This window comes from Pantherophis guttatus, chromosome 1 (assembly GCF_059756535.1).
Source record: "Pantherophis guttatus breed Tessera chromosome 1, ASM5975653v1, whole genome shotgun sequence".
Taxonomy (NCBI): domain Eukaryota; kingdom Metazoa; phylum Chordata; class Lepidosauria; order Squamata; family Colubridae; genus Pantherophis; species Pantherophis guttatus.
Genome location: NC_142063.1, coordinates 119,700,534 through 119,717,946, shown reverse-complemented (window position 1 = coordinate 119,717,946; position 17,413 = coordinate 119,700,534). Strand labels below are relative to the sequence as shown.

The window sequence follows — 17,413 nt, the reverse complement described above, 5'->3', positions numbered from 1 at the left end:
ATTTAAAATGAAATTTATTTATTTTTTTACTGTGACCTGGCACTTATTACTCAAAAGCCACATATGACCTTTTACCAAAAGAAAGTTGTGCATCTCTGCACTAAATACAAATACAAAATGCACAAGACAGTCAAGAATGGTAAAGTTACCAAGATTCCTTAATCAGAAATCCTTTGAACTCCAGGGGAGGAATAACTGGAATGCTCTCCGGAAGGGTTCAGTGAGTTTTCTCTCTGCTTCCCAAGGGCCGTCACGCCACCAAGGATGAGATTACTGCCTCTGCCTACCAAGCTGTCATTCTGGACCAAACATATAATGGTGAGCCTGTGCAGGTGCGAGTGACAATGGGCAAGGAACCTGCTCATCTTATGGCCATTTTCAAAGGACGCATGGTTGTGTATGCGGTAAGTAGGGGAGAGGCAGACTGCAAGATAATTTGCCTGCTTTCATTTCCCCCCCCCCCATCCAATAAGATCTAACATAGAGATGGCGGAGATGATCTCTAATGGGTTATCTGGGATATGGCATTGGGATAGAGACATATCTTCCTTTTCCTGCCAAGCATTTTTCTAACCTCAGTTGTCTCCTTCTGAATGGTGTTATTATCAGCCCTTCTGTTGGGGAAGTTATTTACATTTGCTTACCATTATAGTTAGTAGCAGTTTCTGGCATGTGGGATACGTGAAAGGACAGGTTAAGTATGGAGAAATGACAAGAAGTAAAGGATTAAGCAGTTAGTCTTCTTCTAACTAGATTTGGGGGGAGGGAGGGATGTTTCCAGACAGCAATTTCCAGAGCCAAATTTATTTACTAACATATTTCTATCAAAGGGATGGTTTTTTACTCCTTAATACATTTTCTGTTCTGAAAGAAAACGAGAGATGAACAGGGAAAAATTGGGATATGGATAAGTAGAAGGTACAGTACTCAGCTCTATTGTCCCCATTTAGTTGTTGTTTTTTTTAATTTTTCCTTCTTCCTCAGGGTGGTACTTCCCGAACTGGTAATACAGAACCAGAACCTCCCACCCGTCTTTTCCAAGTTCATGGTACTAATGAATACAACACCAAGGCTTTGGAGGTGTCTCCCAGGGCCTCCTCCCTCAATTCCAATGATGTCTTCATTCTTAAAACCCAGAGTTGCTGTTACCTCTGGTACGGTAAGGTAGGTAATGTACCGTGATGGGGAAGCTCATGCATTAGAAATAAGCACTGAAACCCTAATTTTAGCATTGCCTGCAGGACAGTAGAATTTAATAAACAAGGACATGTGTCAACCAAGGACTAAGTAAGTGGATGGGTAGTAATTCCTAAGGGCCATAGTTTCCTAATAAGAGGAAGGAGACCATAACTGCCATCTAAATCGCAAGCTGGAGAGAAACAGGCAAGGTATGGTTTAAAAAGTAGCACAGTTCAGATACTCCCTGATGATTTTCACAATTTACTACATCGGTTCCTTCTACAGGGCTGCAGTGGGGATGAGCGAGAGATGGCCAAGAGTGTTTCTGACCTGATCTCCAGGACGGAGAAAGTTGTGGTAGCAGAAGGCCAGGAGTCTTCAGCGTTCTGGGTTGCACTAGGTGGGAAGTCTCAGTATGCCAACAACAAAAGGTAACATCTTCCAAGCAACTGGAAAAGGTGATCTATAAAGGGGAAGAGGGGAGGAACAATCTGCTCTAGTGCTGTGCGAACAACATTTGCAGTGGTGGCTCAGTGGTTAGAATGCAGCATTGCAAGCTATCTCTGCAGACTGCCAGGAGTTCGATCCTGACCAGTTCAAGGTTCACTCAGCCTTCCATCCTTCCGAGGTCGGTAAAATGAGAACCTAGATTTTGGGGGGCAATATGCTGATGCTGTAAACTGCCCAGAGAGTGCTGTAAAAGTACTATGGAGTGGTATATAAGTCTAAGTGCTATTGCTACTACTATTTGCTCAGGCTACACCATGGATGGCTGAAACTCTGGTCTATCACTACAATTCCCAACTCTTCCAACCTGTGCGATTCATGGGATGCTGGGAGTTTTAGTTCTACACCTAAAAGGCCACCATTAATCCTATCCCCGCCTTAAAACTTCTGTTTAACCACATCTGTTTCTGAACTTCAGTAGCCAAGTCATAGTCTTTCTTAGTGATAAAGCCAGAATTGGATACAACAGCCACAAATTTCATCTTCAGTCAGAACTCCAGAACACTAGTAGTTCTGGGGATTACATCTACACAGTCTGTTTAAAAGCAACACCTTCCAAGCCAGCCGAACAAGTGCCAGGTTTTGGGCTCTTGAGACCCAGTTGGGTTTTTAGTTAATGTCTTGTTAATGTCAGGCAATTCTGTCGGAATTCAAAAAGGGAAGCAGGGGAACAGCAGTGAAGAAGTGATCCATGGGCTGTAGTCAGTTTGTAGAATTCAAGGAGCGACTTGATAACCGTTCTATTTCATTCATGAAAACTGGGGCTGTGATTATGGTTGAATAGGAAGAGTTTGAGCAACAACAGCAGAGAGCTCTTAATGATTTTCTGCCCCGCCACCTCTCTGCTCTAGACAGCACCCATTTCAATGCTGCTGAGTGTGGAAATCCTTTACTGTATCATAATTTCCCCATTTTTGCCAGGAGGTTGTTCCAGCAGCACCTTGAAATGCTTTATCTATTTTACGTAGATTGCAAGAAGAAACCATTTCAATCACGCCTCGGCTCTTTGAGTGTTCCAATAAGACAGGCAAATTCCTTGCCACGGAGATCACCAATTTTACTCAGGATGATCTAGAACAAGATGACGTGTTCTTGCTGGATGCCTGGGACCAGGTGGGTATGAACTTGGAAGATGCAATAGACAGAGGAAGACATTTATCCACAATGATTATTTTTCTTCCAGAAATAATTGAATCAAAGGTGCCTCCTATTATTGAGCAATTTGTATGCCCACCCACATCCCATCTGATCCAATTACTAATATAGTCTGCAGTTGATTGCAGTTGCCTGTGCTATATTCTCAAAGAACTTTTAGAACAGAATATTCTCTTCCTTTCACCCTTTATCACTTCCGTTTTTCACAGTCCTCACTTCTTTCTCATAACTGTCATCCCCGTTTCCCTCCTCCCCTCTTTTGATCACAAATGAGAAGTTTAGGAAGAGAATGCTTATTGGAATTATTCTCTGGTACCAAACACCAATTCCCTTTCTGCTTTTTCCACTGTATAGCAGCAGTGGGTACCTTAACAGAACACATGCAGCCACCTAATCCTTATTTTTCCATTTCGGGACCCTGCAGAGATTGTCACAGTTGAAATTCAGTTGCTAGTTGCCAGATCACAGAGGCATAATTTTCCATGGCAACATGTAGTAAAATACGTGTCGTCTCTAATAGGCCTAACACACATCATCTTTGATGAGAGTAGTTGGGCTTGAAAAAAGATTGCGTATCCCTGTCATAGAAGTGGCAAAATATGTCTGTTTCAAATGAAATCAGTGCACTCTTCTGTAAAACCTGTGTAAAGCCAATAAAAAAGCTGGAATATCATTGCAGGAGCCAGGCTCTGCCTTAACTTTATGCCAACCTATATACAGAAAACTGGATCCAAACATAAAAATGGAAAGCACTTAACTGCCAATCTAACAGGGAAAAAAAATCACAACTCTTAAGTATGTGAGTCTGCAGACCATTTCTAACACTCCCCCCGCCCCATGAAATATATGGACCAAAGATCTTTTTCAGTAATAGATTATACATTTTCTGCTTTGCAGAACTGCTTGCAGGAATCAGTTGTTAAATTGTGCAGTTACCTGACAGATGAAGCCACCAAACAAAACAAAAATGAATTCCTTTATCTATAATTGCCAAAGCTAGGGTTCACTGGCCAGCACTGTTGTGTATCTTTGTGAGTGTGTGTGATGATGTTTTACTCATTCACCAGAAGGAAAACACAAATAAGAATCTTTAATTCTTACTTTGACTTATTAAAGTAAATTTGTATTTATGGAGGGTGAACTGTTTTACCCATGTATACTTCATTGCTTCAGAATCCTGATTTCCCCCCTAAATGTATACCTATTTCCATTGCATAAATTTTCCCTATGTACCTGAAGGAGGGGAAAGAGGCAGGTAGGGCTAGTATTTCTGACTCTCTTGAAGGAAGTAATAGTAGTGGTTTTACCTACTCTTTTGCTTCCATTCTAAACACTTTAATTATTTGATTCTCTTGCCCATTAACTCTCCATTGACACAAATATCCTTTATTACCACATTCTCAATTAATATAAGTTGCCCTTCAATTTGTAACAAACATACTTCCAGTCATTGTGTTTGTTGGAAGACTTTCTTTTTAATTAACACCAGAAAGCCACCAGTTATATACACTTTCGCTACTAATTTGTTAAGTGTGTTATATTTAGTGTTGCCAGAATCCATCTTAATTCCCCAAATAATGTACATTCTTGCTCAGAGAAGAGGCAGATGGAAATTTGGAGATGGGATGAGAGTTGTTTTGAAAATTACCCCAAAAGCTCTTCTAATAAAGAACTTTTGGGTTGTTTACATTAATATGGATTTAGCTGATTTTTTAAAAAGGCCTGTTTTACAAGGTTCTGTCTTTACATAACTTTAATTCTATGTAATTCTGACCCAATTTTTATGCTTGCATGTGCTTATTCCTCATACCTGGATTCATTTTCAGCAGTGTAATTTTAATCCTGAAATAATGGTCCAAACTCCATACTGTTTTTTCTCTCCCCCCCCCCCCGCTCCCCCAGGTTTACTTCTGGATTGGTAAAGATGCAAACGAGGCTGAGAAAGAAGCAGCAGCTGTCACTGCCCAAGAATACCTGAGGACTCACCCAGGCAGTCGGGACCCTGACACTCCAATTGTGATTCTGAAACAAGGCAACGAACCTCCAACATTCACCGGCTGGTTTGTAGCATGGGATCCCCTCAAATGGACGGTAAGTGACAAAAGGCTCTTCTTCCGACTTGGAAAACCTGTACCGTATGTGAAGAAAAGTGACCTATTCCTGTATTAAGGTAGTCTGGAGAGAGAAGGGTAGATAATCATATATATCAGTGATGATGAACCTTTTAGGCACTGAGTGCCCAAACCAGAAGGCATGCACGCCAGAGCGCCGGAAACCTGATGACCAGCTGGCTGGCACACGTGTGCCTCGAAAACCCGACGACCAGTTAGCTGAGCTGGGGCAAGGGTACGCGTACCCACAGAGAGGGCTCTGCGTGCCACCTCTGACACGTGTGCCATAGTTCCGCCATCACGGATATATATATTGGATGAAAGGGGTTCCCTTTCTACCTTGTCTCTCCAGATAGATAGATAGATAGATAGATAGATAGATAGATAGATAGAGATTAGATATAGATTAGATATAGATAGATAGATGATAGATAGATAGATAGATAGATAGATAGATAGATAGATAGATAGTTGTATGTATGTGTGCGTATGTATATATATATATATAGAGAGAGGGACAGGGGGAGGGAGGGGGGAGAGAGAGATTGAGATTGAGAAGAACCTTCGTTTTCATGGAAGGAATGCCAGCTAGTGGTTCTCAGAATCTCAGAATGGACAACATTCTTCTTTGAGAAAGTCTGTAACGTATTTTCATTGCCTGAGCTTTCAGTTATAAAGTAAAAAACAAAATTCGGTCTGTCTCCCTGCAGGACAAGAAAACCTATGAAGAACTGAAAGCCGAACTTGCCGATGATGACAGCCTTGACCAACTCACTTCTGTAAGTACGGCCAATAAGGCGAGCAGTAACGCAGAGTGTTAACAGCAAGATACTGTACTGCTTTCCACTGTGGAAGGAATAGGAAATCCTCTTTCAAATTATTTCAGTGCCTGTAAAAGAAGTGAAGCTTGCATTTACTTACTCCTGAAATACAATATCTACTTTCAGTTGAGGAGAAAAAGGAATAAAGTGAAGGAATATGAACCGAATCTATTCTTAAAGGCCAAGCAAAAAAATTTGGACCTTAGTTTGCAACAAGCTCTTCACATTTGGAACTTTCTCTTACAGTTTACTATGAACAAGGAATGTTGAACTATTTTAAAAATTAACATTAGACATAAACTTTAATGAACTAAAAACTCCTAAGACCATTTCTAGGGAGATTCTCAAATCATCCAGGTCATGGTTGTCCTGTCCCAAAGGTGCTTTTTCAAAAGGCAACTCAACTGGACTTTGTTTTTCCTTGAAGACGTTTCACTTCTCATCCAAGAAGCTTCTTCAGTTCTGACAGTCAGTACTGAAAAAGCTTCTTGGATGAGAAGCAAAACGTTTTCAAGGAAAAACAAAAAAGAAAAAGCACCTTTGGGATTCCTAAGAGCACATCATTCTACCTGGGGCATCAAATGTTATTACATTCATATATTTGTTGGTGTGCCTGTGCCACTTTGGAGGGACAGTGCAAGCAAAGGTAGCAGGGAAGTCAGTGAAATGGAAGAAAATATAGAAATTACAACTCTGACAATTGTATATTAAATGCATACATATTTCCCATCACTATTCAAGCAATATTGATGACACCACAAACATTCAGATGATTTATTCTTAAACCTAAAATAGTTTTTCATGAACATTGATGGTCCTCATTTAGTGACAATTAGAACTGGCATCTTGGTGGTTAAGTGAAGTGGTCACTAAGTGAAACCACAATTGTGCTTATGATCTTACTTCCGCTTTGCTTTGCTTTACAGACCTGAGGTTGTCATGATAAGCATGGGAAGAGATCATAAAGTTAGTTTTTCATCACCCTCATAATTGCAGTCACTAAAAAGGCAGTTATTAAACAAGGAAACCTGCAAAGCAAATTCAAAACAAGATTCAGGCACAGAATAATTATAATTTGTTAAGGATTCCAACTCTTATGTTCCATGGCCTAGGCATTGATAAATCTACAAAAAAACTCTGAAAGGTCACAGCAGGGATTTTTTTCATTCAACATCAGGGTGTGTCAATTCATGTATTTCATCTTCTTGATCTCACTATTTACACATAGTGAGTTGACTCCATGATGCTGCCACTCTTTAGCACAAAACTGCCTTTTTACGTTGCGTCAAACACCATTGGTTTTTAAAATGACAATCTAAATGACTCTCACAAAAAGTTCCTCAACCACAGCATATTCATTAGTCATTTCCACTGCAGTGTCCCTTTTCAAATACACAACCCCTCCTATCTACAATCTCAAAGAGAATCAATTTAGAAAAGCCCAGCCTGTAACTCCTTTTTATCGAATTGAAACAAGGACAAAATGGACATGGGAATAGCTTTGGGGGCTTCCCCTTTTTCTATTTCAGGAAATCTTGGAAGGAAAAGAAATTTTTACTGCCAAGACAACTTTTGGCAAGTTGTCATTCTCTACATATCCTTTGGAGAAATTGGTGAATGTAGCTGGAGAAGACCTTCCCAAGGACATAGATCCCAGCCGGAAGGAGGTGAGAGATCAGAGGGCTATAGTCAGAGTTTCCACGGGGACAGTGAGGGTATTTCGAGAGTTGATGATATTTGCTGAAAATCCAGGATAAAAAAAAAAGTTGCTCATTACAAAGTTTATTAAATGTCTTTGGGAACTTCCTGTAATCTGGTATGAAGTTAAAGCTCTATTCTTGCCTCCTAAAATGTTTAGCTTTAACATTTTAATTTGAACATTTGAGTTTTCATAGACAGGTAGTCAATTTACGACCACAATTGAGCCCAAAGCTTCTGTTGCTGAGACAATTAAGTGAATTGGGCCCCATTTTACGACCTTTCTTGCCACAATTAAGTGAATCTTGCTTCCCCATTGACTTTGCTTGTCAGGAGGTTGCAAAGGGTAATCACATGACCCGGTGACACTGCACCCGTCATAAATATGAATTCGCCAAGCATCCTAATTTTGATCACATGACCACGGGGATGCTGCAATGGTCATAAGTGTGAAAAATGGTCATAAGTCACTTTTTTCAGTGTCATCATAACTTTGAATGGTCACTAAATGAACTATTGTAAGTCAAGGATTACCTGTACTTTTTAAATAGATGTTGACATTTTATTGTACACCACTTAGAGTCCCTCTTTAAGATAAGGGGTTCAGAAATGTGAAAAATAAATATGAATAAAACATAAATGAAAAAGTTTTATTTTGTGCCTGTTCACCGCCCTGAGTCCTTCGGGAGTAGGGCAGTATACAAATTTAATAAAATGAAAATGAATGAAAAAAAGGAATATAGGCCAACTGAGAATATTCTCACTTTAGTTCGGTGTACAGGCAAACATTTTATCTTTGCAGTGATTTTAATAATGCCTAGAAACACAAATTTGTTAAGTGCAGCTTACAAAGAACTATGCAAAACCACACCAGAATAGAAATGTTGCTTCCATTGTGACTTTTTTTTTGGGGGGGGGGGACCCTATATTTAATAATTTACTTCATTTACTTTTCTCGCTGTTTATAAATCTAGCTGTCACTTATCACATATGTACTTTTCTTCCATTCCACAGCAATACTTGTCAGAGGAAGATTTTTTTCAGATCTTCGGAATGTCCCAACGGGATTTTGCTGCACTGGCTTCATGGAAACAAATGTCTCTCAAGAAGGAAAAAGGACTTTTCTAAATGGAAATATGCCTGCCATTATTTTCCAGCCATTTGCACACCTTAATGTCATTTTTGGTAAAAGCTTGGTAGCAGAAGCATTCAGAATGTCCTACCACTAGCAGTTTTGTAAAGACAAAAGGGCTTCCTTTTAAAAAAAAAATATATAGATGATCTTAGTGCAGACCCAGAACAGCTGCTTTAACATACTTTCCTCCAGTTATGAAGCTGCCCAAAACTATGTTGAAATCATTTACTTTTTCCCAATAGCCAAGTTCCAATCTGACTTAGTGACAAAGCTGGCAAATGGGGCTGCCCTAACAATTTTATTATGGAACAGATGCAGGAAAGCAATTGGTGGATTTCCTGCTAGTGGAAGGCAAAAAAACCCTCCCATTTTTCTTAAAAGGAGGTTGGGCTCGGTTTTGAATGAGGCCCATAGCCATACATTCTGCTATCTGTCAGAACCTGACTTGTTGGGTGATTATTTTCCAACTCCCCTCTTTTTATAGGGAATCCCTATTTGCACCATAGGACAGGTGTGCCAACCGTCCACCCACCCACGATTGCTCTTGTTCCTCTCCCATTTGCAGATGCTGTAGCACTCTCTTGCTCCCTCGGTCTCTCCACTGCCTCTTTCTCACACTCAGTGACTCTCAGTTATTTTGTCCAATCTGAGGAGACTCCCTGAGCGAACTCCCTGAGTGCTACTTTTCTGATCAACTGCCCTTGAAAGATTTTCCTACGTGGAATTTTAAAAACATTTTGGACCAAAATCTTTCAAGCAAGGACATCGCAATCTTGCAACCTGGCCAGAAATGACTTAAAAGCAGCTAATTGATGCTGCTTAAAAACACAGCTTTGCCAATAGAAGTAAATATAACAGATCTGGGAGTATTGCCCCTCCAAGTCTGCCTTAATCTGCTCTTATCTATGATCATAGCTGTCTACATGATTATAATTAGAGTTTTCAACTGCCAATGAAGAAGATGCCTCCAAAATAGTCTTTGAGGTGACCCATAAAGTAGAAGGCATCCCAGATGGAGCCACTGTTCTCTTATGAAATGTATCCCAGTACAAATAAAACTTCTTCATGCAAAACGAGAAGCTATCCTTGTTTGTAAACAGCAAGTTATCACATCATTAACTCACAGCAGCATAAACAGAATTGGGCCATTCTATTACCAGTCCATCGCCATTGTAAATATAGTTTAAAGTTAAACTATGTTAAAACACTATACCTAGTCCATTTGGCAGAAATAGTCTCTCCTCAAAGACAAAGCAAACAGGATTGACATTTTGCGGCTTACAATAGTAATTTTACCTTTAGAGAATGACAGCTATTGAAAATTAAGGACCCCACTGCTAATGAACATTTCTTTTCCATAATGAATTTTAGTATCTTTTTAAATATACAGCGATATCTTCTCCAACACGGTTATGCACTTTTAAAACAAACAAGAACAAATTTTAAATCAATCAAAAATGTGGAATATCTAAGCAAAATCAACGTGAAAAAATACCATGATTTTTGTAGTGCCAATTTTGTGGAGGAAAAACAGCAATCAAATGGCAGTAACGACAATAGAAAAGTAGTAAGGCACTGCATTGCTCTGGAAAGAAAAATCAGATTCAGCATTAATAAAGAGCGTTTAATTTCTCAGAAATTGATCTACACATTATTTTAAAAGAAAGAATAAAAGCAGAATTGTGAGGAATAGAAGAACAGGTCTGCTAAAACACAGAAAACTGCTGCTCCACATTATGTCAAGGGATACAAAATGATTCCCAACATATAATCAAAGCAATCTTCTCAATGCACCTGCTAAGATACCCTTGTCATTTTTATTTATTCCCTTCCACCAAGATTTTACAAAATAACTTCTTAGAGTAAAAGCAAAGGAGTAGGTTACTGCTACAGGTCAACAGCAGTGTTACGAACTTTCTTTGATTTCCATTCATGGGCTGTTAATTATCTAGTTTTAAAAAGCACCCTAACTGTTCTTTTTCAGAAACACATGGCAATCTTATTCCCAGAATATTCACTTCATGGTGAAATATTAATTTATGCAATTTTAAAACAATTACTCTGCCTTTTACTTAGTTGCAATGCAAGCAGCTTTCTCTTAGAACATCTAGCAACAGAGACCCATAATGTACAGAGCCATCCTTGAATGCTGTCAGGTCCTCGGGATGTGAAAAGGCAGCTCAGAATAGAGAAATGTCCCTGAAACTTTTGTACCTTGTCACAGATATGAATATTAGGCTTCATCCAAACAGAAGCAATGCTGCTTAATATTCTATAATTGCAGACTTTTGCATTTCATTAGAACAGTAGAGGCATAAATGCTTGGTGATTCTAAAGTTTGTTTTTTTAAAGTAAGCTACCTGAGCTACCTTTTAAATGTAAAGTATGTACACGTTTTGTTTTACTTTTCAGAAGAATTTAGTTACTTAGTGCAAACATGTTATGGCTATTTCTTGTATAAAAAATAAGTGCAGAAAAAGATTTGACAGATATAAGATAAAAGGAAGCGATGAATTTAAAATATGCTGAAGTTCATCCACTACTGGATGAATTTATGGTTAAAGCTAGGCCTCATTTCAAAATCTAAAATCAGTAATCCTAGAATTAAGATATCTAGAGGTGAACCATATCATGCTGTTCCAGAAACATAGTATAACTAAATCCAGTTGTTTTTTTAAATAAGCATTTTTTTTAAAAAATATCAGCAGCTGCAGTTCAGGTTCCCAAGAGATTTTCCAAACTCCTTGGTATAATTTCTCAAAAGGAAATATGATAAACCATTTAATGAGGGTTTAAATATAATCCAGTACGGTCGGCAGTTTCAGAGTTAAAACTTAAAATAAGAAAAATAGATGAACTGCAGCACAAATTCATTGCATTGCCACAGAATTTGATCTGATTTGTAAAATGCAAACCAGGCAGGATTAATAGTCATCACTTCTTACTGAATGAGAATTATTTTCTACCAAAGGTACATAAATTTATCTCAGGCTACATACTTTTCAGGTTTAGATGAAGCAAATCAGTCTTTACACACTAGGGGCAATTCTGCATTTTATTACAGAAGACACCAAATTAGAAACTGCATATATATTAGTTAATTTGGCTTCACTGTTAAGTATGGAACCAAAAACATAACTGCTTAATTACAATGGGTTGTGTAAGACCCTTCCATTCAGAGCAGGAAATGAAAGCTAATACCTTCTGCCAGAAGGGAGAATGGGAAATGTAATTTTATTTGATTTTCTTTTTCTCCTGAACCTGAGTTTGCCACCTCCCCTTATATTTAAAGGCCTCAGCTCTCCAGACCCCTTCTCAAGAGAACACAACAAGCACTAAAGAAAAATGCCACCACCCCACATTCCAATCATAAGGAAATCTAGGATGAATCTGGAGTTGGGGGTGGAGGCAGAGAAGGGACCAATGACTCGTAACATTCACTTGAATGGAAGTTCAGCTATCAGTGCAATACAAATCCTGCTTTTTCCTGAATTGTATTGATAACTGCTCAAGCAAAAAGAAATTCAGCTTCTTTTCAGATTCTACCAAACATCTGAAGGGTGTTTTTTTTTTCATTAACAGACAGCTAGCCTTACTCTAGAATCAAGACTATCACATTCTGAGATACTCTTCTTTACAAAGAAAATCCCTTTATTCTTTGTTAAAAACACACCGAAATACCTTTGTGAACAGTACAAAATTATGACAGAAGTTAGCATATTATGCTTTGGTGCAGTGTAGTTTTTGAGAACTTTGTCTTCTACATCAGATAGCATTTTACTCTGTTGGTATCTTCTATATTTATGTATTTAGAGTTCTCCAATACTGCCTGCAATTATCAATAATCTTAAAACCTTTCAGCAACAAATAATTCTAATGTCTATGTGACTCGTGTCTACTCTCAAAATGTAGTTTCAGAAGGTTCTAATAGTAAAGAACAGAAAAATCCCCAACAAATAGAGGTAAAATACATTTTTCCATGTAGCTACTATCTTTTTCAAAGAAAATATTTTTACTATGAAGCAAATCAAGAAACATCTCAATTATTAGCAATTTCATTGCTATGAAAGTGAAAATGGGATAACAGTTATTAACTTCCAGCACTAAAATGAGGGTTGGGCACAAATAATTTCTATATAATTTTTGCCAATATAAGCAAGTTATTCAAACACTTTTAAGTGTCTAAACTCCTCTACTGCTGCTCTGAAAAATCTTGCAAATGCTAATCATTTAAGAGTTTTGTTTTGTTTTTTCCAACCGCATGAGAAGAAACTGTTATATTTCCATGTTCCTGTTGCCCACTTTCAAGCACAATACAGCTCTGGAGGCGCCAGTGCAGAATTGAACTATTTCTGTTTCATTTACTGATTAGCATCAGCTCCGAAAGGGACTGCCGATCACCACCCAACCAGCACAGCTCTTCCATGAAACACAAGAAATATAGATATATATACAAACCATGCACACTCAAGGGGAGAGGGAACTGTTCTGCAAATGACAGTACTTGGAAACTAATGCCTTCAAAAAGAATAAAAACTTTAAAAAGTTAAAATATACATATATGTATATATTATTTGAAATGATGAAAATGAAGGATTCTGGAGTGTTACAAATCATAGATGTTTAAGTCCATTTGTTTTAGAAAAAGACGGATCCTTCTATTTAACCAGTCAGCCACCTGCACTTTCCACGGCATAGTATAGCTGTAGTATAGCTTATGCTTTTTTCTTCCCTTTTCTTCCACAGAAAGAAAGTCAACCTATGTGTAAGATCTTCTCCATTTGTTAATAATAGGTGATCTTGTGGTCTTCTCTCATACTATGCTTTTAGAAGTTTTGGAAGAAGTTTTTAAATTCTCTAGCTTGATCGTCTCCGCTGCAGGTAAAATTCTTCGAGTAGCTCAACAGAGAACAAAACCAAAACAATAAAAAAAAATCTGGGTAACAGAAGATTGATTGCTGAAGTTCAAAGAAAGGTATGGAATGGCCCTTTCATATCTGAAGCAGCTTGTCTCTCAACTATGCCCCGAGTTCCTCAGGTTTGTGTCTCCTGTGCATTAGGCAAAAGTTCTTAACTCTTTGTGCTCAGGTAAAGGGCCATTCTTCAGACTGGCTTCCCCACTTCTGTGCCAGGCAGTTGCAGGTTCTTTTCTGTTTCAAGCAATTCATCCAATATATCCCTAGAGAATAGAACACATTAGAAACCAAAGAGAATATACAAAGAGCAGCCAAGGCATATGATGTACCCAAGATGGCACTTAAAAAGAATGTTTTAAAAGAAGTAAGAGAGATTCTGAATGGTACAATATAATCTAGTGTCTTATAAGGTCACAGAGACATTTGAGTTCATAAGGACATTTGAAAAAAATGAAGGTTTGTTTTCTGAATTAAAAACTTTAAACCCTTTGTTTATCTCTTTCTCTGTTACACACCCAAACTTTTATCTCATGACTCAAAATCTAGCTGGTCAGGCTTGGTATGAATTCTTAAAGAATCAATGCCAAAAGCCATGACTGCAATACCCCATTTTGTGTCATGGCTCTAAATTACTACAGCTCCCTTCCAGTTTTATAACTTCTGCCAACGTTTGACTAATTCCAGTTGAAGACTCTTCTCGAGCCTAGCACCTCTCCAGTCCCTAAAGAGTTCACATAGAACCCACCTCGTTTTAAGAACTATTTTTTGTTAACTGGTCTTCATTCTGGTATTTTTCACAAGATACACAAGCTGGAAATCTGAATAAAACCCATGGTTTTACAGTGTAGGTTTCAGTAATATCTTCTTTCACCTTGTCTATTCAGTTCTTTACACAAATGCATGGTAGAAGGCTATGTTAACACAATATCCTCCTTGCAACAGCTATAAAATTAAGTTTTCTACAATTTTCATAGTGAAAAACCAGGCAAGAGCTAGGAAATGGGGGGCGGGGGGGGAGAAGAGTATTTTTCATCTTTTCACATGGATGGAAATGAAATAAAACATGCAAACAGTAAATAATATAAATAATATTTACTTGTGCATATAGAAGAAGATATAGCCACTTCGGTCTCTATCACTCTGGACAGAGGCCTCTTGAGTTCTTGATACTGCCAGGTCGTTGTATGTGAACCATGCCTGCTTGCGAATATCATATACATCACTAATATAGTGACCTTAAAAATAATGAAACAGACAAAAAGAATTATTTCTTTATTCATTCATTCATTCATTCAGTTCGTGCACTGTCCATCTCAATAAGTGAGTTCGAGAGGCGAACTGTTTCAAAGTATTTTTTTAAAAATCCTGTTACAAATATAAAAAATTAAAATACACAATAGCTGAGGAAGATATCACAATTGACAGTCACTAGTACTGCAAAGGGTGGGGCCTTCTCACACTTGGAGCTCCAAGTCCTTAGGGCCTTAGAAAAGACCAGCCATCCTAATCGCTACAGGAGAATGTTCCATGGGGCGGGTGCTATGGCAGAGATGGCGGGCCTCTGGTAACATCCGGGCTTCTGATGTCATTCATGCAGAAATATACAGACAGAAGTATCTAATAAATGACATCTCCTGCAGACAAATTTGCTTTTATTATTTTAAATGTGACTCATTTTTACTGCGCTTCAACTTCTTTTTATATGCCAGATTTATTGATGAATAAATAACGAATTGTTTAATGGCACTCCTCACTTTGTAAAACATGTATGGAAACTTGTTTTTAATAATAATATTAACATTTGCTAATTGTTGGTTGTTTTTAATATTAATTTTATAGTATTTATTTAAGTTGCCCAGAGTCATGTTTTGTGAGATACGCAGTCATATAAATATGATGGATAGATGGACGGATGGATTAAAATCAAGCATACAAAATTAACTGTTTTTATTGCATTTCTTTCTTCATCTTGAATTCTGGTTACCTGAAAAGGCCTTCAAAACACAATTTAGAAAAACAATAAGAAGGATAAAAAACGCAGCCTTTTTCTTACCTGAGGAGGATGTATCTCCAATGTGACTTACGATACTAATGAGACGATATGAATTAGGAAGTTCTCCTGTCTGTGAAAGAATTCTATTAGCTATGGTTTGCTTCTGAATATATTGGGCATTTAACTTTATAAGAGACTTTATAACAAACTTAAGACACACTGTATCAAACACTAAAATAATTCATTTCAAATATGTAGTAAACTCAAATCAGCTTTATAAAAAATGTATTTTAAAAAAATCAGTTAAATACAAGTAGTCCTTGATTTACAACAGCTCATTTAGTGACCGTTCAAAATTACAATAGCACTGAAAAAAGTGACTGATAATTTTTCACATTTATGACCGTTGCAGCATCCCCATAGTCACGTGAACAAAATTCAGACACTTGGCAACTAATTAATATTTATGACAGTTGCTGTATCCTGGGGTCATGTGATCAGCTTTTGCAACCTTCTGACAAGCAAAGCCAATTTGGAAGGCAGATTCACTTAACAACCATGTTACTAACTTAACAAATGCAATCAGTCACTTAACAGTGACAAAAAAAGTTGTAAAATGGGTCAAAACTCATTTAACAAATACTTAGCAACAAAAATTTTGGGCTCCCTTGTGGATCAAGGACTACCTGTAATTCATCAGAGTGTGATCAACATCCTTATCTCTTAGACTGAACTATGATCACAGACACTACTTAAAGTGACTGTCACATTTTTCCTTAATCCATATTATAGGGGGAAAAAAATCTTTATTATTAGTTCGCAAACACACTGCTCTTAAATGCACCTTTGTATGGTTAAAATACACTGAGTGGTAAACTAGGAAGGACTCAATCTATATTACCAATATTACTACTGAGTCAACAATAATCAGCTTGCTATTCAGTAAATCAAGGGGTTATTATACCCCAATCTCCTTCCTTCCTTGAGGGAAGACATCCAACACGAGAGTACAGGCATAATGCAAACAAGCATCTTTGGACAGATATATTAAAGGGCTGCACTACAAGAAGCAATTCAAAGGTTTTTATGCAGTAATAAAAACAGGAAGGTGACATCCACTTGTCACTGCCCCTTCCCCTACTCAACAGAAAGGCAGGTAATGTTAACTCAACTGGAATGCAATTTATGGCTCTCAATCCTCTTTCCAAGGTGTAACCCTGGCAAAAGTACATGGGCAGGCAAAAAAGAAAAAGAAGGAAATATAAGAAGGTAAGAAACCAATCCATAATTCGATTGTTGTGAACCATCAGAATCCTTGACAATCAGGCAGCGTACCATTTTAATAAAATATTGTTATTATTTCCTACCAGGTAATCAGTGGTAAGAACACAACACCGGCAAATAACCCTAGCAGGAAATGGACCCCAGAAACCATTGCTCTACTCTCATTATAGCAGCACCTCATGATAGGAGGAAAAATGGAATAAGACAATCCTCTGCCAAAGCTCCATTTCCACCCCCACCCCATGTGCATCGTTGGTCCTGTTGGTCTGCCTAGGCCAGACCAGGAAACCAACTCCACAAGTTAGACTGGAACTATATTTTATTGATATAGGCTACAGAAACAGTACCTTGAAAGCCTGCGATTTTTCTTCCATCCCTCTTGTACCAATGGAAGTTAGGCTAGAGCCAGTAGCCACATAGCCAAAGCCAAGCTATCCTTATCCAGGTAAATTTAACTAGCTGAGAAAAGTCATTTCATGTTTCCAATGAATATTTTCATGTTTCCCCCAATTCTAGTTCTCATGACTACAATCCTTTCATTGTGAAAAACAGGACAGCCAAGGATGGAATTTTACAAACATGGAGTAATGTTGAGCTGCATTGAACTTGTGAAA

At 38.0% G+C, this 17,413-nt stretch overlaps 2 protein-coding genes across 12 annotated transcripts in view; one reads left to right on the top strand and one right to left on the bottom strand.

Annotated features, from left to right (window-relative positions):
* The window catches only part of VIL1 (villin 1), a 39,106-nt gene extending 29,427 nt beyond the window's left edge, over positions 1-9,679 (top strand). For all 3 annotated transcript variants that reach the window (XM_034433700.3, XM_034433699.3, XM_034433701.3), the window contains 8 exons: positions 246-404; positions 985-1,164; positions 1,465-1,610; positions 2,655-2,799; positions 4,744-4,932; positions 5,663-5,731; positions 7,303-7,440; positions 8,486-9,679. In XM_034433700.3, the coding sequence (XP_034289591.2) occupies positions 246-404; positions 985-1,164; positions 1,465-1,610; positions 2,655-2,799; positions 4,744-4,932; positions 5,663-5,731; positions 7,303-7,440; positions 8,486-8,599 (1,140 nt within the window). In that variant the 3' untranslated portion in view covers positions 8,600-9,679. The remainder of the gene's footprint in view (positions 1-245; positions 405-984; positions 1,165-1,464; positions 1,611-2,654; positions 2,800-4,743; positions 4,933-5,662; positions 5,732-7,302; positions 7,441-8,485) is intronic.
* A 2,552-nt stretch (positions 9,680-12,231) lies between these two features.
* Positions 12,232-17,413, bottom strand: part of USP37 (ubiquitin specific peptidase 37) — a 39,712-nt gene continuing 34,530 nt past the window's right edge. For all 9 annotated transcript variants that reach the window (XM_087881659.1, XM_034433696.3, XM_034433695.3 and 6 more), the window contains 3 exons: positions 15,576-15,645; positions 14,619-14,757; positions 12,232-13,785 (listed from right to left, as the gene is read on the bottom strand). In XM_087881659.1, the coding sequence (XP_087737785.1) occupies positions 13,710-13,785; positions 14,619-14,757; positions 15,576-15,645 (285 nt within the window). In that variant the 3' untranslated portion in view covers positions 12,232-13,709. The remainder of the gene's footprint in view (positions 13,786-14,618; positions 14,758-15,575; positions 15,646-17,413) is intronic.